The following is a 20919-nucleotide window of genomic DNA, read 5'->3' as shown; positions in this document are numbered from 1 at the left end:
GGGGGGGGGGGGTGTTCTCCCCTAGCTTCTTCTGTTACATACAGTGCCCTACTGGTAATTCTGAATACTGAAGGCTATTTGTTTATTCTGAGTTTGATTCTGCCAGAAACACTTTAAATCAGAACAATTCATTAACTAGCATTTTTCTAACTTGCATTTTAAGCTTGCTATAAATCACTGCCTCTCCCCTCAGAACTGACCACCACATGCCAGCCAGACATGAATAAAAACACTGGTGGATGAGGGAAGAAAGAGGGAAAGGAATCTAAGACACACACAAAAAATCTAGGAGATAACAACAGTTTCTCTCTCAAAAAGGTTTTCCATTATTTTGTTTCATGATAATACCCACATAACTCTGTCAGTGGTTTAAAGGGTAGGGATAAATCTCTCTCCTTCAGTTCAGCTTTTGTCAATGAGGAAAGGATAAGGGGGACCAGTAGCACTGAAAGGAGATAAGATTGTCTTTCAAGTGTGGAGATTTTTCCCCTCTGGAAAGTCTATATAACTTTCTTATTTGGTTCCCATTCTCACTCTGTTCTCTTCTTTTTAAAAATCAAAATGAATGCTCATTTCTAGCAACATAAAATTTACTTAGTGGGGCCTGTTATTTTCCTATTTGTTTGTTTAACACATAAACAGCAGAGACCCTGTAGACAATCAGAAAAATGTTCAAAAAAAAAAGATGTGGATAAAAGGCTTTCAGACACTGAAAATAGCATCAACAGACTCTCAAAACTAAGGAAGAAAAAAAGGAAGGGAGAAAAGAAAAAATATTTTTAAACTTAATATGTATAGTCAGAAGGCACTGATCAGGAAAGAGATGAGACATGACAAGTTCTTGCTCCACAAAACAACATTATCAATGGTGTGGCATATGCTGAGGAAGCTTCTGCTCCAAACCTCATTAGATAAGTCAAATACTTGCCAGAAAGTGAAGAGAGACATTTCAGTTGTCAAGTATTGCTTTGAAAGAAGATGAAAAAACAATTTTGCTGTTTGGAGAGCAAAGGAGTGCAAAATATCAGTATCTACATACAGAAAGACAATATGCTCAACATGTTTCATGTTCCCTTTTACAGGTCAAGCTGGTAGACAAAGACAACTCTCCTATTTCCAATGAGGTTATTCAGCTATTTGTCAATAACAAGAACACAGACAACTTCACCACGGATCATAAGGGTGTTGCTGAGTTTAGCATTGACACATCTGAAATGTTTGATCCTGAGATCAGTCTGAAAGTGAGTACAGAACAAGGCTGAATAGAGACACAGAGAGAGATGACTGGTCTCAAACTGGACCAAAAGAAGAGATGGAATTATATTTGAGTTCTGGTAATAAAAATGTACTTTCTCCATCTTATTTTACAGTTTAGAGCTCTCAAAAATGACCATAAGAGGAGTGAGGAAAACATCTGAGTTGTTGCAATGCAATGGCTTGTTGCAAGGCTGCTTTTCCCTTACCAGTTTGGCTTTAGATGCAGTTCTTATCTATATGCATTATGTGAACTAATCATTCTGATGTCAGAATGTGATGATGATTTCCCTAGCAATACATGTTTGTTTTCCTTTTCTTCCCCACTCCCTCTCCTGATCAGGCAATTTATAAAACCAGTGACCACTGCCACTACGAAGGCTGGATAGAGCCTTACTACCCAGAAGCATCTCTCTCCGTCCAGCGCTTCTACTCTTGGACTAGCAGTTTTGTGAGGATTGGGCCCTTATGGAAAGATCTGAAATGTGGGCAGAAGAGGATGATCACTGTGCACTATGTCTTAAACACAGAAGGATACAGGAGCATCAATGCCATGAACTTCTACTATGTGGTGAGTAGGAGGTTGTGGGTTGGTTTGCTGAAAGGGCTTTACTGGGCAGCTATCTGGCAATCCATCTACAGGAATTACAGCAGTGAGAGCTCTTCATGGTATTCTCTGCCTCTCTCTTCCCTTCCTTTTGCTTCTGCTTTGTGACCAGCAGCATTGTTCCCAGCAGCAGCAGTGGGAGCATTCAGTGTGCCCTAAGGCTTATGCTTAAGCTTTCGAGATCATCTCATTGTGGATAGTCCTATCGATGCACAACAAACCCGATTGCTGCTTTCTCCCTCCAACTTCTACCAACCCATACATGTCTTGATCTTCTCTGCACAGGGCATGGCAAAAGGCAAGATTGTCCTTACAGGGGAAATTAAAGTTAATATCCAAGCTGGTAAGTTAAGTTGCCAATCCATATTTTTGCATTAAAACAAACAAACAAACACCCAGATGGTTGAATCTAGAAGCTGTTGGGAGGGCTGTATCTCTCTTTGTCCATGCCTGTGTGCATGATAGTAGCACGACCACTAAGATCACTATAAAGTCAGGTTTAGTCCAGCAATAAGTTCAATTGATATCAGTCAAATAGCATTCTCTAAAGATCTTCCCAGAGGATGATGTAGGGAATGCAGAGTGTCTGCCTTAGGAGCTAATCTGAATATGGCCGCATGTTCAAATCTACAATAAATCTGAGACCACCTGGATTAAACCTTGGCACATCACCTCCTGGAAAATGTTTCAGTTTATCATCTAAATCTAGCTTGCTCCACCGACTGGTACAATTCCATGCCTGTTGAGTTTGGCTACTACTACAGTAAATCTTTGATATTCCTTCCTTATTGGTGCCTTTATTTCTTCTAACAGGCCAAAATGGCACTTTCACCATTCCACTTGTGGTCAGTGAGGAAATGGCTCCAGCCCTTCGGTTGCTGGTGTACACCTTACACCCTGACAAGGAGCTGGTGGCAGACAGTGTTCAATTGCCAGTTGAGAAGTGTTTCAAAAACAAGGTGAGAGGCACTAAGATATAGCAAGTCTTACCTGCTGTCAGGTGAATACAAATTCTTTGTGTATACATTCAACAACAGATCTCCAGTTGTGTTTCTTGTTTCCTTCCACTTCTCTCTGCATCAGTCCTTTCATTTTTCTTTTTTCTCTTTGGCCTTACATCTTTCCTCTACCGCCTGGCCTTATTGTCAAAAGATAGATCTTCCTTTAATGTCAAAAACATTTCAGGAAATCCACATAAATCCTAAATAATTCTTGCCTCTCTTAAGCTCTACTAGTGTTCCATCTAGTTTCTGCACTTTCTGTCCTTCAGGATACTGAACACATTTTAGACTTAGCCCTAGACTATTGAATCTAATTTTTCACACTTTTTTGTTGAAAAATGCATTTTAGGTTTACGAGAGCTAAATACACACAGAAAAGACAGAAAAAAAAAATCAATCTGGGGTTTAAGTTTTTCTTCCTTTTTTTTTTTAATGGTACATTTTCATTTATAATTTAAAAATCAAATTTCATCATTAAGATTTTTCTAATCTTTAGCTCCTAAAAGCTAAAATGCATGAAATTATAGGACAAAGCAAACCAAGTGACATGAAACAAAATGTTTCTAGTTACCCACTTCTAGTTACCCATTTCTAGTTACCCCTCCTATTTCTTTTCCTCTTATCTAACACAAATGTGAAATTGATTTTGTTCTGAACGGGTCCAAAACAGAATCTGGTTTATATATTTGCTAACATGGGCCATGGACCTAGGAAAAACATTATTTGCTCACTGTAGTGATTATTGCATGTAGACAAGTCATAATAAGGTTTGATTTGATTTGATAATAACAGCAAAAGAATCACAATTTGTTTTAAATTACTTGAGGTGGGCTTCACTTAAGCTATCACAGGAATCTAAGAGTGCTTATTGCCTAGGTCCCTGCTATAAAAGAGGCCTGGTGGAGACCAGGCAGATTTTCTGTGCTTTAACAGAAAATCCTTTCCCTCTCCTTCTTGCCTTCCACTCACACACAGAGTTCAGCCCCAGCAGCATGGATTACCCATGCCAACATCTGTTCAATGAATTTCAGGTCCACCTGGAATTCTCTGAAAAGCAAATGAACCCAGCTTCCAATGTCAGTTTGGTCATTGAGGCTGCTGCCAACTCCTTCTGTGCTGTGAGGGCAGTGGATCAGAGTGTGCTGCTCCTGAAGCCTGAGACAGAGCTGACCACGGAAATGGTAAGCTGCCAAATGCCTTGTCTCCTTCCACGGCTTCTTCCTCCTCCATTACAGTGTCTCTCCACTTGATATTGTTAGACTGTGTTAGAGCTCTACAGCTTTAGGCCTGTTCTGGTCATAAACCATCTCTAGTAGGCAATAAAGAGATTTGTTTCCTGTGGATTGGAAGTCCTCTTTCATGTGGGATTCAGTTTAACCTGTGACTGGTCTCTGGCAGCACAGTCCTCCAGCATATCTGCCGCTCCTCCCAGTTTTGTGCCATCAGCAAACTTGCTGAGGGTACACTCTGTCCCAATATCCAGGCAATCAGTGAAGGTGTTGTTCAAGACTGGACCCAGTATTGGTGCACCCTGCTGTCCACCACTAATTACTGGCCTCCAACTAGACTTCATGCCACTGACCACTGCCCTCTAATCCCAGCCATTCAGCCATTTCTCAGTCCAGGAAACAGAGCAAACAGAGCCTGTCAAACAGGCTGACATCTCAGCTCTGGCAATTTGCAGTATTTGACAGTGAAATTAAGGTTGATCTCCACACAGACACATTTTCTGTGTTTCCTTACCCCTCACAGATATACAGCCTGCATCCCCTACAAGACTTTCAAGGCTACATCTTCCAGGGGTTCAATCTAGAAGAAGACTCCCAAGAGCCCTGTGTCTCATCTGACCACATCTTTCACAAAGGCTTGTATTACACACCTGTAATGTCTGGATTAGGCCCAGATGTGTATCAAATCCTCAGGGTAAATGTCCTGTACATTACTTAAATATGCTGAAGTAAGTTTCTGCTACTGTAGTGCTAGATTCTGCTAATGATCCTGTTAGTAAAACCTATACATGACAAACTCTCCTCTTGGACCTCTATGTTCAATTGATTCTGGTGCCTACTGTGATTTTCCAACACGCACAAAGCTCCCAAAAGTCTCTGCATACATGTCTCTGGGCACCTCTGTGGTGGAAACACAGTAATGGGAAAGAGGGAAGAATGGAACAAACCTCAGTTACAGTATGGTTATGGCTAACACCAAAATGTGCTTTTTACAGGATATGGGAATTAAATTTTTTACCAACTCAAAGGTTCGACAACCAGTTGTATGCACTAGTGAGACTGTAAGACGTCAACCATATGCATTGAATGAAGGACACATGGCTTCTGCACACCATGTCAAATCATCAGGTAACACAGGGGACAGGAAGGAGATTTTACCTTTCTCCTTAAAGGAAGTGGTATTCATGTGATAGGAACATGGACAGTACTCATTAACCACATTGGTTTTGATATTGAGTACTGGCCTGGCACAGAATGAGATAGCTTAAGCTAATGGCCAATGCCCCAAAGAGTCTTTCAGGTCTACACTTCTGATTCATGTCCAGTTTCACACTGGGAATTGTTGGCAATTGGCAGTGTCACACAAAACTAACACTGTTAGTTATTATGATTCCCTTCTGACCAGAGCTAGTTGGGAAAGACTGTGTGACTGTGGGACAGCAAACTGAGTTAAGAGCCAAGTGACCTGAGTTCTAGCCCTAGGTCTCACGCTTATATTTGGAGACCAAAACTCTTCAAATAATGATTTCTTTTTCCTTTGACAGCAGGTTATACCTAACCGGGGATACATTAGTAACATAAAATAATATTTGTGTGGCATTGCATATAGTCTCAGTTAGAAGGAAATGGTAAAACACTCATTGTCCTTCATACTGGCCCATGTACATTAAAACCTGTCCTTTCTGGGAGTCTCCGTTCTGTGAACCAGGTTTTACTAAATTCTCATTATCTCTTACCAGCTGAAGCTGGTAGGGAGGAACGAGAGAGGCGACTCATCCTTGAGACTATTCGGGAATTCTTCCCTGAAGCTTGGATTTGGGATATAGTTCAAATTAAGTGAGTACTGCTTCTTTAATCCCCTTGCCTTGCTTAAGGAATTGGTAAATATGCCCCCTGATGTCCTGCAAGGTGGCAATCCTTTGCCAACTCTTCTTCGTTTTTGGCCCATAAAACCCAGTTTTTCAATCACCAGCTGCCCATCTGCCCTTCTCTTTTCCATGAACAAAATATCAAAGATGTCCCTAAAGACACCTGTCCCCACAATGTGTGTACCATGAGCCATATTCCCTTTCTCAGATGAAGGACACCTCTATTTAAAATACGGATTTGCAGTACAAGAACTCTGATTTGTCTTTCCAAACCCAAGGAAATGATGGGCAGAAGAACTCTCAAATGGACTTTTCTCAGATTTTAGTGATAAATTTCATGTGGGATGGGATGTCTGCAGATAGAATAACGGTAGTTCTGGTTTTCAAAACATGTTGCCTCTACTGAGAAGCAAGTTATATGAAATTTACCCTTTCTAAAACTTTCATCCTTTCTCCATTCCCATCAGCTCTACTGGAAAAGCCAGCATCTCATACACCATCCCTGACACCATCACCAAATGGAAAGCCAGTGCTTTCTGTGTGGAAGAGCTGGCTGGATTTGGCACATCTGTGCCTGCCACCCTGACAGCCTTGCAGCCTTTCTTTGTTGATTTGACCTTGCCATACTCTATCATCCGAGGAGAAGATTTCCTGCTTAGAGCCACTGTCTTCAACTACCTCAACCAGTGCATTAAGGTGTGTACTTCTGCCCAGATGGTTAGACCTTACCCCATCTCCAAAGAAGCTGCAGCAAAATGATTGGTGCAGGTGGTTGGATCTGCTCTTGATTGAGGTACCGCTCATTGTAGCTGACAACAGATATCATGACTGGATTTGTCCTCTTAAACCACTACAAAGAAAAGGGAGATCTCTGTGAACTATAACTAGAATGGGTCTATAAAGCAACTCTCTCAAGATCCATAGAGAACAGAAAGAAGTGCTTTGCAGAGTATCATTCGCCATCCACAGCTGTGCAAGCTATCAATGGCTTAAGTGGGGTCTTTTCCTTAGGAATCAGGTGTGCATAGGATGGTTTAACATCTCAACGAGAATGTTGTGAGAAACAAGAGGGAAAAATGTTCAGGTCACATCTGATGGATGATTAATCAAACGCTATCATCTCAGGCATTAAATCTGCTTTACACTGTTTACTCTGGACATAAAGAGATAGTCTTTCACCCCTCTCTAATAATAAAGCACCATTTGCATATGGTACAAAACCTTCACCCCATTACATTGCTCTTTCTGTTCTCAGATTAATGTTTCACTGTCGGATTCCCTTGATTATCAAGCCAAACTCATCTCCCCAGAGGATGATGGATGTGTATGTGCCAAGCAAAGAAAGACCTATGTCTGGAATATTTTCCCCCAAGAAATTGGTATGTGCTTTGAATCTACTTGGTTTTCTGTTCTGGGATTGATACTAATTTAGATCTCACCTGAAAAAACTTAATCCTTTTCCAACCTAGGGAGTTTGGTCTACTACTGGTCTTTTCAGTTGGGTTAAAGAGCTTCTCCACAACTTCAGTGTGTTTATCATTCCCACTTTTAGAGATCAGTTCTCTTCCCGTATGTCTCACCTACAGTGACTGACCATTCATTATGTTGAACTACTTTATCTTATTCATCAACCTTTTCTTACTTTCTCAATCATCCTCTATGATAGAGGTCCATTTTTTTCCTTTTCTGCTGCTATTTAAGGTAATGTAGTGTTCAGCGTTACTGCAGAGACCAAGGATGATGAAGCTTGTGGAGACAAAGCCCCTGGGAACATCAGTATTGACTACAGGGACACCCAGATCAGAACACTGCTGGTTGAGGTACTGCTGACAGCTCTTCCTGTTTGTCCTGTACTCCTTTTCCTGCAGAAACTAAAACACAGCAGAAGTACCAAAAGGAAGTAAAAGTTTTTCAGGTTCCCTAAAGAACTCCTGGTATGGCTCTACATGTGTGGGACAGTGTCTGGCTGTTCAACCCAAGTCCAAGTCCACTCCCATCTGATGTCCTCTTCCATGAGGATCAGTGGGTGTTGATAAGTGCATGTCTCCCTCGTGCAGAGGAGAAACTGGAAATGAGGGACTCCATCTGATGGGATCTCCCTTTTAGGAGTAGCCAAACTGTACATGAGCTTGTAAACTGTTGTTTCAATCCACCTGTTTTATCATGCAGCAGACTGGGCAAGGGTGTGGCCTTTTTGTCACTGAATTTCTTCTGCATGCTTTTGTCTCATCCACTGCCTGTGTCTCCTCTTTCCATCTCCATGCAGCCTGAAGGAATCAGAAGGGAAAAGACTCAAAACTCCTTAATCTGTACAGAAGGTAAGGGTCTTATATACTGCTGTCTCGAGAAGAACTGAAAGGAAGGTTGGAGTTTGCATTCCTTCCTGCAGTGCTTGTTGATGTTTTCCCTTTTTACCAGAGCTGTCCATATGACAGCTAGTATGAGTGTAATAGTGTAATAGTTCAATTCCCTGCTACCAAATTACTGTGTGGTCTGGTGCACATCACCGAGGCAGAGTCTGTGCCGTGGTCAGAAGTGCTCAGATGCTGAAGGAAGACTGCTGTGAAGCTCTCAAAGGGAGATGACCTTTCTGTGCAAAGTATGTCCTGTGTTTCATTCACTCATGGTGACTGTTGTCCTCTATTCCTTGGATACCTGCAGCTTACAGCTTTCCACCTCTAGTGGGAAGGGCAAATATAATATTCCTTTCCACACCACCTCAGTGCTGACAGCAAACAGTTCCTAAGGTTTCCTGGCTGGCCTAAAAGAGGCAAAAAAGCAGTTCTGACCCCCACCAAACACCTCTTCCCACTCTGTCACTGAAGAAATCCCCAGGTTCACAGATACTGCAGCCTGTGAGCACTAATCTTTCCCTGTTTTACTGTTTTCTATTGAGCAATGACAATGACTGCACCACTTGATCTGTTTTTCACAATTTTGATTTTGCTATGTCCATTCTCTCTTCTCTCTTGCTGTGTCTGTTCTTGGTGAATGCTGTGAGTTTCACTTTATTGCTGTCTCTTGTGTGCAATTTTGTACCGTGCAGTTTGTACCAGGAGCATTTCACTGTTACAATTAATATTCCTATACAAATGACAAATATTTTTCTCCACAGATGATGTAGTTATTCAAGATATAGCTCTAGAGCTACCTACAAACGTTTTGGAAGGATCAGCCAGAGCCTCATTTTCTGTTGTTGGTAAATATATAATTAATAAAATATAAAAATAAAGAAAATGTAGAAAATATAAAAAGAAGGCTCTTTCAGGATTCAGAATGTGAGTTTCCACTCCTTGTGTGGGAAACTTTTGAGAAAAGAGTCTGATTCTCTTCTTGTCCATCAATGTTCTGCATCATCAAGATGGAGTTTAGATATCACTGCATCACTCTTCACTACTCTGCTTAAATTTAGTGCATTTGAAATTCTTTGCATGAAACTGCAGCACAGTTCTGAGTTATGACCTCAGCCAGACTCATGCCAGTATGACTTTTTTCTACACACCCACCTGCAAATCAGAGATGCCATTAGAGTTTTTTCAGTCTTTTCAGGACATGGACTTGGTTACATGAGTCACTAGCCATAAAATCCTTGCTTTGTAATGTTGGTGACTTTCAGAAGCTCATTCCAGAAATCCCTTTCTGGGTCTGTGCTACCTTTCCTAGAAATAAAAATTTAGAGGTGGTCTATCACACATCTATCAATGTCTCTTTGCAGCATTAGTTGTTAATTCTGCAATAAATGTTGCAATGTAGCAGCTCTGGCTATTCCCTTCCATCCTCTGGAAACAGAAGTTTCCTGCAAGCTCCTTTCACTTCCAACAAGAAGCATCTGCTTGAAGTGGCACTAAAATAAGTGTTTCTGGTAAGGGCAATTTAGACTAAGTAAGGAGAGGCAGGAAAGGGACTCTTTGTTGGCTGCAAAGCACAACAGAACTCAGCACTGAGAGCTTCATGCTTGTTCGGGTGGCTCCCAACCCCAGCTAGGCTTTTATGACTCTGCCTGTGGAATTGAAATTACTGGTGATTTCAGTGGCCATGAGTTGTGCTAATCCCCCCTCCCATCTCCTGCTCCCCAGGTGACATCATGGGCACTGCCATGCAGAACCTGCACCAGCTCCTCCAGATGCCCTTTGGCTGTGGGGAGCAGAACATGGCCCTCTTTGCACCCAACATCTACATCCTGGACTACCTGAACAAGACAGGGCAGCTGAGCTGGGAGGTCAAATCCAAGGCCACTGGATACTTAGTGAGCGGTGAGAGCTTTGTGGTTCCCTTACAATGTGTGCTGAAATTCCTGTTGAGGGCCAGTGAGCAGAAGCAGCAGCAGCAGCATGGCTACCCTGGCTGATGGCATCACATTTGTAGCACAGCCCAGTGACCCAAGGGTTTGCCCTGATCAAGATATTTTTTACTTTTCTTTATCTTCTTATCTTATGCCTTTTTCTGGCATTCAACCGCCACGTTTCCTTTGCGGTTTAGTCTTTCAGTCCCCTTCTCTTTTTCCACTCAGGCACAGTATGTATGCTGATTCTGTTAGTCTAGTTGGAGCACAGAGCTGACAGAGCTCTGCCTACCCTGTGACTCAGTGTTTCTGCAGGACATGATGTTCCATACTTCCATTCACAGGATCCCTCAGGGCTCCCCTCCTGCTTGGTAGATATACATGGCCTTTCCATTCTCACCCGCTGTGGTTTCAGACAAATATGTAAGCAAACAAAATAGGGTTTTGCTTTTACATCCAAGAACACTTCCTTTTTCATGTTGTTGCAGGCTACCAGAAGCAGCTGTCATACAAACATCCTGATGGGTCCTACAGCATCTTTGGCACCAGAGATAAAGAAGGGAACACCTGGTGAGTGATTGGGAGCAGAAGTGGCTCAGAGGAGAATTTGCATTCAATATCATGATGCAGATAAGTGGCAGTTTACTGGCTGAATCAGATGCACAGAGCTGTCTAGGACTGGGGGTTGGTAAGTACTAAAGAAATGCCTTCCATCCGCTGTCAGGCAGGGTGTACAAAGAGATGTTGGTCCCTAAAGACCCAGCTGACTTTCTGATTCACGCTCCTGCTGTCTCCCATGAAACCCATTGCACTGTGGTGCTCTGTAGACAGGATCAGCCTCAGAGTTGTGCTGGACCTCCTTCCCATGTCCCATTTAGCTGCTCATCCTGTAACTTCTCTCTCTTGGACGAGCACACAAAGAGAAAGCAACCCACCAACATGCTGGCTTTAACTCTTCATGCTCCTCAAAAGCACAAATAGGAGGACTGGCTTCTTCTGTTTCTTCCAGTGCTCATCTCACAGCTTCATCTTTCTCTTGCAGGCTCACTGCCTTTGTGTACAGATCATTTGCACAAGCTGGCCACTTAATCTATATTGATGACAGTGTCCAGTCTCAAACCCTGATGTGGCTGGCAAGCAAACAGAAGATAGAGGGCTGTTTCCAGAGTGTTGGGACACTCTTCAACAATGCCTTGAAGGTAGCAGAGAATTACTACTTGGCCAAATTTACACTTTTTCATTAAGAATATGCTCTCCTATTACTGCCAAAAACTATATTTCACTCCAAATGCCTGTCTTCTTCCAAGGGCTAACTCTCCACATCTAATAATGACTATTTTCAGCTCAGTCAGCTTTCCTACACCTACTTTACATGTTATGTGCACCTGAGATAGGGTTACAGGACTGTAAGCTTGAAGGAGTAGTGTTTTTGGATTTAATAGTAAAGGGCTTCTCTGGATTTGTGAGCTCTTCAAGAGCTATGAGAATGCTCTCCTTCCTTTTGGACTGCCTCCAGAACCAACCACACTCTCTCAGCTGAGATATGGCAATTCATATTTAAAGGCTTCTCATCTGTGGCGTTCGCTGATTATTCCTCTCTCCATGTTGTCTTCAGGGAGGAGTAGATGACGAGCTGTCGCTCTCTGCCTACATCACCATTGCCATCCTGGAAGCTGGGCACTCCAGTTTGGTAAGGTCCTGGTATTCAGATGGAACTGGTCCCCAGTTTGACTTGGGTCCAGCATCTGCTTAATTGTCTGGGTAGTAAAGAGAGAGAAAGAGAGGGAGAGAGCTCCCAGAGTAGGTGACCATGCTCTGCATCTGAACTGGTTGCTGTGATAGAGGAGGTCCCCATCCCTATACCTCTAAACCACCAGTCTTTGAGTAGAAACCATACAAACCTCAGTGGGGTTAGATCTTCTCATTTGACAGACACAAAATATGTAGTGACACCCCTTGTCTTCCAACAAAAAGACTTGACAAGTAGAAACCCACACATGACAGGTAGTAACACACACACTACAGCTTAGCCTCAAAGACAGCCCAGTCAAGAAAGTAAGTTGTTGCAGGTTAATCTATAAAATCTACAAATGGAACTAAAAGCTATGTTGGAAAAACAAAGGTCCATCAGAGCAAAAGCTGATCTGTCCTTTTCAAATAGTTGGTAGTACAAAGGCAACTACAGAGATGTTAGACTTCAATAGGTGAGTTAGCCTCCACTTTGTCATATCCTTTCTGAGGACATGGAGTCAAACTGTAGATTTTTTGTGGGTGTAAACCTAGTACAACATCACAAAATTAAAGTTACACCAAAGTCAGTGAGGATAGAAACTACTAAGTTAGATTTGTTCAAGACAACAAACTCTTGACTACAGAACTGCAGAGCAAATTATTATGAAGGTAAGTAGAAGGAATTATCTGTGAATGAAACAGAAGAGTCTTCTGTTTATAGACCAGCTTCTTTAAGAACACCACTGAAAGCTATTTGATTTGTTTGATGCTTCCTGTGAAATCCCTTTTTGAAGAATTCTGTATTCTCTCTCCTGAAGTCATTATACAAGCTGAAATCCCACTCTCATTGCTGTGATAGTGACAGGATGAGGAACAGGTTTAAGGAAAATGAATTTTTGAGCAGGTGAAGACTACTGTCCTGAATAGAGCCATATGTTTTTTTGTTTTTAAGTACCCTGTAATCCGAAATGCTTTTTTTTGTCTGGAGACTGCATCTGAGAAGAGAATCAGTGATGTTTACACTCAGGCACTCATGGCCTATGCTTTCTGCTTAGCTGGCAAGGCAGAAAAATGTGAATCATTCCTTGCAGAGTTACAGAAATCAGCAAAGGAAGTTGGTGAGTTTCAGTCACTTGGGGAATTGGGATGTGGGAAGATGGAACAGATCTTACTGATGGTCTAACCTTGACAATATTGAGAGTATGGGCACATGAACCAAACTGCACAAATAATCTGTGGAGTTAATCTGCAGTGCATTCATTGATCTGCAGAGAGCCCTGTTGAGGAAGAGGCCTGGATGCAGTGGGACACTGAGGCAGCACAGAGCAGTGACACCTGTAATCAATATGGGTTCCTTCCTCTCTTTGTTTATCCAGATGGCTCACAGCACTGGGAGCAGGAGGAGAGGTCTCCATCAGACAAATCTCCCTCCTTCCTTGACCACGCCCCTTCAGCTGAAGTTGAGATCACCAGTTACGTGTTGCTGGCATTGCTCTACAAACCCAACCGGAATAAAGACGATCTCACAAAGGCCTCAGGGATTGTGCAGTGGCTCATCAGGCAGCAGAATCCCTATGGAGGTTTCTCTTCTACCCAGGTGCCAAAACTACCTTCCACTCCACAGCCAGTCCTAGGAATTGGGGCACTGTTTCAGCGTTCCAGCAGAGCTCTGACTACCTAGTCCTGTTTATCTTTTCTATTTGCTGTCTCTGAGAGAAACCAAACCTTTCTGTTAGGAGACCAAAATACTTTTTCCCCCCTCTTCTCAACTATAGAAAGGTTGAAGCAATACAAGAGTAATTTGACTAGCAACAAATACAGATATTTGTGTTAGGGATGAGCCTAGAAAACAGCAAGTCCCATCTGTTAGATGACCCATGAGTTCTGTGTACCTCCTCAGAAAACACAGGCTTTATCACCACAAAAAAATCTAGAAGTGTACTCTGGTGCTCAGATTTTATGTTCTGAGACCTTTGTATTAGGATTCTTCTACCCTAAAGCATGCATGGGAACTCTGGAGTTTTATACAAATTCAGGATGAAGCAACTGCAGTTGATGTTGCAACAGTGACTTTGATCTCCTCTGCACTGGTCACACTATGCAGCCAATTGTCTTTTATTATTTTCCTTTTTTTTCAGGACACAGTCATTGCTCTTCAAGCCCTTGCTGCTTATGGTGAGGCCACCTACAACTCTGCTTCACAAAACAGAGTCAAGATCACTTCCAAAAAGCCTTTTGAAAACGTATTTATTGTCAACAATGAGAACAGGCTCCTGCTGCAACAGACTCCCCTTCCAGAGGTCCCTGGGAAATACAGCCTGACAATGAATGGCAGTGGATGCGTATTTGTGCAAGTAAATGTCTTCTCCCTGCTTCATTGTGTCTCACATTTTGCAGACCAGATAGCCATTGTTTTGATGATTTTCTAGCTGATTTCTCTTTATTTTTCCTAATTACTTGATTTCCCTAGACCCTTTAAACACTCTTCCCCGTCCCACATTCTGACTCCTGGGGAAATCTGGCATGGAAAAAAGAGTCCTTTCTGATCAACGTCTGGTTTCTTTCTGGGAGGTGACTCTGAGTACAAGCACCTTCATTGTTAAGGAGTAGAAGTCTGATGTGTTTATCACTGATGCAAGCAAGGATCTTCCACATAAAACCAAGTGCAACATTGCCAGAAAAGTTCACTAAGTGTGACATTTGTTTTTTTGGAATGCAAAGAAAAATCCTTAGCATGCTTGAACAAAAGGGGGGTTTTTTTGGTTTTTTTTCCTCTTCCAGACAGCACTGAGATACAACATTCACCTTCCAGAGGGGTACTTTGGATTTCTGCTTTCAGTACAGACACCAAATGCTTCCTGCCCACGGGATAGACCAGCAAAATTTGATATTGTCCTCATAAGCAGGTAATGTGCCCTCAGCAAACCAGCTGCACAGATGACAAGGCACACAGAGAACACTGCTGTGTGTTTTCACTTCAGCTTCTGAAGTCAAGAACCACAAGCTGATCGACATGCTGATGATGTCAGCCTGTGAGACACAGTATCCCAAAGGACCACTGACAGGGCCCTCTGTTGTTTCAGTTACACGGGGAAACGAAGCAGCTCCAACATGCTCATTATTGATGTGAAGATGCTCTCTGGCTTTGTTCCTGTTAAGTCTTCCCTGGATAAGGTAAACTTAGAGGAGCAAGACTAAATTACTCCCCACAGGGACAGAGGAGAAAACCAGAGGCGTGGTTAAGAATCATTCAGCCCCAGGCTGTGCGAGGTGTTTGCACGGCTGCACTGTTCCTCACTGGGTGGAGGGAATGCCCTCCAGGGAGCTTCAAACACACTGACCTTCCTATATTTAAAACTAGGAAGGGTTTCAACTCAAGCCAGAGCAGCTGGCAGCTGCAACTGGGAGCTGGCACTGCCCAGGTAGGGAAAGGGTGAGAAACCTCTCAGACTAGCTCTGAGATGTAGATCACACCAGAGTCAGGCAGTATTCCCCAAGGGAATTGCAGTGATCAGTGCATTTGGAAAACGCTCATACCGTCAGCTAAGTCAAGTGGTAGGTTTTTATCCATCCTTTCAATGTATTCAGCAACATTTGGACTCTAAAAGTTAGCTTCCAGCCCTTGATATTTGAATAGGAGAAGAATGAATACCACTGACATGCAGTGGTAGGGTCTGAGGCAGCACTTGTTTTTTAATGTTTTGCAAACATATTTATCTCCATTTTCTTGTTTCAAAGCTCATTGACAGTCATGCAGTGATGCAAGTAGAAAACAAGAAAAATCACGTCCTCCTTTATCTGCAAAATGTAAGTTCTGGTCACTAACAATTTGATTTCCACAAAGGATGGAAACAGCATGTAATAGGTATAACCATAATATGGATATACCCTATAAGGTGCATTTATCATGTTCTCTTCCTCATCAGTTTTTTACTGTAATCACTAAGCTGCTTACTTCCCAAACTGCATGTAACATCCCAACCTTCCAAATGGCTTCAAACTAACACCTGTCCTACCAGCAACTAGAAAAACAAAAAAGTTAATTAAAAAAAAGCACATTGGAATTAATCAAAAATCTTTCTCCTTTCAGTCAAAAGCAGGTGAACACCAGAAAAGAGGTTCCTTTGTGTGTATGTCTCTTTAGCAGGCTTCTCATAAACCTTAGTCCATCCAACAGGACAGGGAACACTGCTTTCATTCTCCTCTGGAAAGATTTTCATTGCCTCTCTTGTACATATAATCTAATCCCTGAGTCAGAGTTTTCTTAGTATTAATTTGCTCAGGCCCTGTAGAACTAGTAGAAGCCAATACCCCAGTGATGCACACTGTAAATTGATTCCCAGTTTGCTGGTGGCATATAATATTCATTTCTGAAATGGGAGGGATTGAAATACAAAACTTTATTGTCCTGACAATTGGGAGACCCTGGAAAATTAAACCCAGTCCCTTTGGATAATTTTCCACCTCTGGCAATAGGATATGTAATAATTACAGAATTACAGAATCATGTGATACAAGCAGGATAAAAAACCTATTAGCTTTTCAGTTCAGTTTCCCTTTGGACTCTCCAGGCATGTTGAGATAATGGCTGTCCCATATCTGTATGTGTGCCATCAGTGGGATTTGGAATATGCAACCTGTCAGTTACCACCCTCACCTGCTCCAGATGGTGTTGTACAAATAAAAAGACTGATGCGATCTCTGACCTTCCATTCCAGATCTCACAGAAGGAAAGGAAAGAAATCACTTTCTCAGTTGAGCAGGACTTTGTAGTGACCCACCCCAAGCCAGCTCCTGTGCAGATCTATGATTACTATGAAACAGGTAGGTCTTTGATTTCAACCAGTCTGAAGAGTGGGGAAGGGACAGGGACAGCAGAGACACTGTGTGGCTTCAGGGAGACCCAGAACCCAGAACCAGCCCTGCTGCAACCAGCACTCTTCTGAACTCCATCAGTATCTGAATCTAAGGCCAGAGGAGAGACTCATTTCACTTTAATAAACTTGGTCTCATGCCCAACCAAGTTGACCAGTAGGCATGAGTAGAGAGTTATGAAAATACACGCACCAGAATAAAGGACATTTCAAGGATCTCCAGTTTAAGCATGCATAAGTTATATCCACCTTCAAGGTAACAGGAACATCTCTATTCCTCTCCAGAAGAGTATGCTGTTGCTCAGTACACATCACCTTGCAAAGAGGTTGTTGCAGAAGTGGACTAAGGATTCAAAAGGGTAAGTGAAAGCCAGAAAAAACCAAGCAGATAAGAAAGTGAAGTATAAAGCAGCAGGAGTAGAGTGAGTAGAACAGTAACCACTCTTCAAAAAATGAAGTCTCCATGAGGCTTCTCAGAGAGCAGGCAGAGACAGTGGCCAGATCCTGTCCCATGACACCAGTGGAATCCAAGTGGGGACCACGTCACTGCCTGTTGGGAAGAGCTTAGCTTTTAGAATGAAAGCCAAAGTGCAGAATAATGGAAAGACTGGGAAATACCTTCAAAGCTTCCTCAAAAGCATGGATACATAGCAAAGAACCATTTACCTATGGCCATCCTTGAAAGTCTTCCCTCTGGAGCCTATGCTTCCCAGGCCCAAGCAAAGTTTTCCATATGGACTAACAGAAACTTTTTTCTTGGACAGTTAATACATTATCTGAGGAGAACACGAGGTGACATGAATCACAGAGGTGGTTTATTAGCTAGTCAGAGGTATGATGCTGCCTGGCTGTAGAGGAGGTCCAGGTCTGCATCCTGCTCAGCACAGCAGTTCTGCTGGCTGGTATCTGATGAGCAGTTTCTGAGCATTCCAGGCACAGCTTTCTGCAAGGCCTTGGTCCAGCTTTTGTCTGTTTTGCACAGAAAGAACTGACTACCCTGTATCTTGAAAAAAAATACCTGTGTTTTGCAACCTGCAGCTATTGGTTTGATCTCATTGAGGTTATTTTCTTTTGGATTTTCACCTTCAGGAACATCATAAATGTTGAACAAGTGGCCAAGCACCCTATTTTCTTCTGTCATGAAGTCCTGGAAAGGGCCATATCACCTTAGGAATCACAGTGGGACTCTGTGACATTGATTGAGCTGGTGTCTGATTCTCTGTTTCCTTTCACATCACATCTCTCCAGTTCTGTAGCATAATCGTGTATACCTTTCCACCAATAAACCTGCCTGTTACACTGTGCACTGGCTTTTTTTCAGCGTCACGGAACAGGCATTTTAATGATAGTCCACGTGTCATGACTGCTGGCTGGGGGAGGGAGAGGAACATACTGGTCCTGCCTGCAGCACTCTGCCTCCTCCCTCAGCTACAGCTGGTAACCACTGCCCTCTACTGCAATACACACCGTGTTCAGTGCCTCCCACACCCAGAGATGGCACCCACTGCTCATGGCTGCTGCACAGCCCCTCACCTTTCCCCAGCCTGCGGGGACACTGTCTTTGCCCCTGTGGCATAAGAGTAGGGGTTTGGGTGTGGACACAACAGAGCGACTCCGTATCATGCTTAGCAGGGGACAGGCTGAGGAAAGGGGCAGCTTGCAGTCCCGGCCTGGTGAGTGCCCGGTCCCACACCCTGGCTCTCACCCTGTCAGGCCCTCCAGTCCACACGCCTGGCCAGAGTTTGTCCAAACCACACCACGATGGATCGTGTTACCAGCCACCGGCAGCAAGCCTCCCCGTTTTCCTGCCCCTCCGGTCATCCCTTACGCTTGGAGTCGTGGTGGTTTCTGCAAACACAAACACACCAGCAGAGCAGCATCGGGAGGGCTCGGAAAAGAAATAGGGATGCTGCTGCCGCCCGCATCCCGGGAGCGGGCACGGAGCGAGGCGGGCACCGGGCGGGGAGCCGCGGGCACAACGGGACCCGCCGCGGAAGGGCCCGAGCAGGAATTTAAATGCAAACTGCTCAAGTGCCGAGGGCTAGGATGTTTCGACAGGATGCATTCCGCCGGGAGATTTGCTAAAAGCTGCGTGCGGGCTTGCGGTTTTTTTTCCCCCGGTGAAAATTAATCATCAGGTCAACACAGAATGTCACTCTGCCCAAATAATTTTTTTTTTTTTTGCAAAATGCACTAAGCAGTTTGAACTTCACAGGGCGGGCCATGCAGGATATGCATGATGCTGATGTTTTAAGAAGCTGTTCTCTTAAGTTCCACGGACAAGGAGTTTGTGGGGTATGAAATAACTCAGGGTACAGTGCTGATCTCCACACAAAGTTCCAGAATTAAAACGTCGCTGGCAGTAGGAGGAAAAGGAGGAAAAAAAGAACAAGAATTTTGCATTCCTGACACAGCCCAATTGTAGCAACTGACTTGATTTACATGAGCATCAGGCTGCACTAAAGCAAGAGAAATCAATAGTTACAGTAACAAGGTTGAAAAGGAGAGCAGACTGAGTGGATGTGGATACAGGGTATGTATCTTTCTGAGGAATGTAAGGCCAATTAAGTTAAGGCTTCAGCATCTCACATGGAACTCATAAAAATCTCCTCAGGTCTGGCCAAATATGTTATTCTGTTCTGCCAAACATAGTTTCCTGGGAAGAAACAAGGTCCTGGGGGGGAAAAAAAGTGCATTTTTATCATTCTTTTGGAGCCTTACCTTCCCGCTAGGCGAAACCTGACTATTAAAACATGAAATGCTCATTTCCCACTGCAATATCTTCCTTTGCATGCTGAAAACATAATGTTTGTTATCCAACTTTATCCTTTGACTCAAACAGATAATTTCTGGTTGCAGTCAGATCTAATATATATCCCATGCTCACACTCTTGCTCCAGATTTTTATCTAGATCATGTCTCCCTGGCTTCCACTCCCACAGGGAGCAGCAATATTCTTAAAACACATTCCAACACCTCCAAGATGTCTGGAACCTTGGTGTCGTGTTTCAGTTCTAGGTTTTGTGCCACACACCTGAAACTGAAGCAATTATTTTAATTGTGGACTGAACAAGCACGGGACACCCACTAGACTAGGATCCAGGGAGTGTTCCAGGTCCAAAAGGTAGAATTAGTGTAATTTTTTAGACATACAGATTAAGCAAACTGTGTTGTCCAAATGTGATAAAATCGGGCTCACTGGCCCAAGAGCTGCTACGAGGTACCACACTGCTGCCAACTCAAAGGCATATGCACTGGTTTACTGTGCTTGGTATTGCACATCTCAGTTTAAAAAAGCTAAACTTTTTGTGCAGGACCTTGGACTGAGTCAGCAACGCTACAGTAAATGGGAAACTCCCAACTTCACTGTGGGTGTCTGCCAGTGTCCTTGTACCTGCTCTGAAGCTTTTGGATCTCCTATGGGTCCATGCAGGGCTCTGCTAGAAGTGCATTAAAAGCTGTTCTGAAATGCAATTCTTATTAATAAAAAAGAGTTAACAAAGTATAATCACGTCATAGTGTCTTTGACTAAAATGCTCTGTCAAGCTTACTTCCCTTTTGTGTTAAATAATTCTTTGTAGAGTTTATTTGTACCATGGGAATTGCTTTGCTGCTCATGTGGAGTCCACACTCCAGGATCTGCAAAGGGCTGATGTTATGGCCTAGTTAAGAAGAGGACTTACAATGACCATACCTGCTTTGAAAAGTGAACGTAAATTTTTTTACAGTAGAAGATGAGTCTCATCCACAGTGCAGGCAGCAGGATGCAAAGTCCAGAGAAAAAAATGGGTCTCTCGAGAAAGATGAATTCTAGTGTAGAGGCATTCTCTTGCTTAGCCCCTTCAAATGCTCAGCCAGGGTTATCACCTGTCTGACTTAGAAGTTCAGGCCTTCTTCTCAGCACCTGTCTAAAATATGAAGTGTGAGTAATGGCCAACTAATTCAATGATCAGAGAAGACCAGAAACGTGTCAGAGGAAACTTCAGTGAACAAATGACAATGTCAAATTGCTCTGAGGAAACAACTCAGCTTTGTTCTCTGATTATTTCTTCGTTGAGTTCATTTGTACCTGG

General features: G+C 43.1%; 1 protein-coding gene across 1 annotated transcript in view; it reads left to right on the top strand.

Moving 5' to 3' along the window:
- Positions 1-18679, top strand: part of LOC103616731 (ovostatin) — a 25782-nt gene extending 7103 nt beyond the window's left edge. The window contains exons 11-36 of the mRNA XM_008634954.2: positions 1083-1241; positions 1598-1825; positions 2147-2204; positions 2675-2820; positions 3894-4043; positions 4615-4785; positions 5087-5219; positions 5831-5927; positions 6427-6655; positions 7215-7338; positions 7661-7779; positions 8226-8277; positions 9075-9158; positions 10036-10212; positions 10730-10811; positions 11284-11440; positions 11857-11931; positions 12925-13090; positions 13349-13569; positions 14111-14326; positions 14754-14878; positions 15056-15146; positions 15711-15779; positions 16691-16796; positions 17132-17205; positions 17936-18679. Of these exons, the coding sequence (XP_008633176.1) occupies positions 1083-1241; positions 1598-1825; positions 2147-2204; positions 2675-2820; positions 3894-4043; positions 4615-4785; positions 5087-5219; positions 5831-5927; positions 6427-6655; positions 7215-7338; positions 7661-7779; positions 8226-8277; positions 9075-9158; positions 10036-10212; positions 10730-10811; positions 11284-11440; positions 11857-11931; positions 12925-13090; positions 13349-13569; positions 14111-14326; positions 14754-14878; positions 15056-15146; positions 15711-15779; positions 16691-16796; positions 17132-17193 (3297 nt within the window). The 3' untranslated portion in view covers positions 17194-17205; positions 17936-18679. The remainder of the gene's footprint in view (positions 1-1082; positions 1242-1597; positions 1826-2146; positions 2205-2674; positions 2821-3893; positions 4044-4614; positions 4786-5086; positions 5220-5830; positions 5928-6426; positions 6656-7214; positions 7339-7660; positions 7780-8225; positions 8278-9074; positions 9159-10035; positions 10213-10729; positions 10812-11283; positions 11441-11856; positions 11932-12924; positions 13091-13348; positions 13570-14110; positions 14327-14753; positions 14879-15055; positions 15147-15710; positions 15780-16690; positions 16797-17131; positions 17206-17935) is intronic.
- The last annotated feature ends 2240 nt before the right edge of the window (positions 18680-20919 follow it).

This window comes from Corvus brachyrhynchos, unplaced genomic scaffold, assembly GCF_000691975.1.
Source record: "Corvus brachyrhynchos isolate BGI_N302 unplaced genomic scaffold, ASM69197v1 scaffold44, whole genome shotgun sequence".
NCBI lineage: Eukaryota > Metazoa > Chordata > Aves > Passeriformes > Corvidae > Corvus > Corvus brachyrhynchos.
The sequence above is the reverse complement of the archived record's forward strand: the minus strand, read 5'-3'. Positions and strand labels throughout refer to the sequence as shown.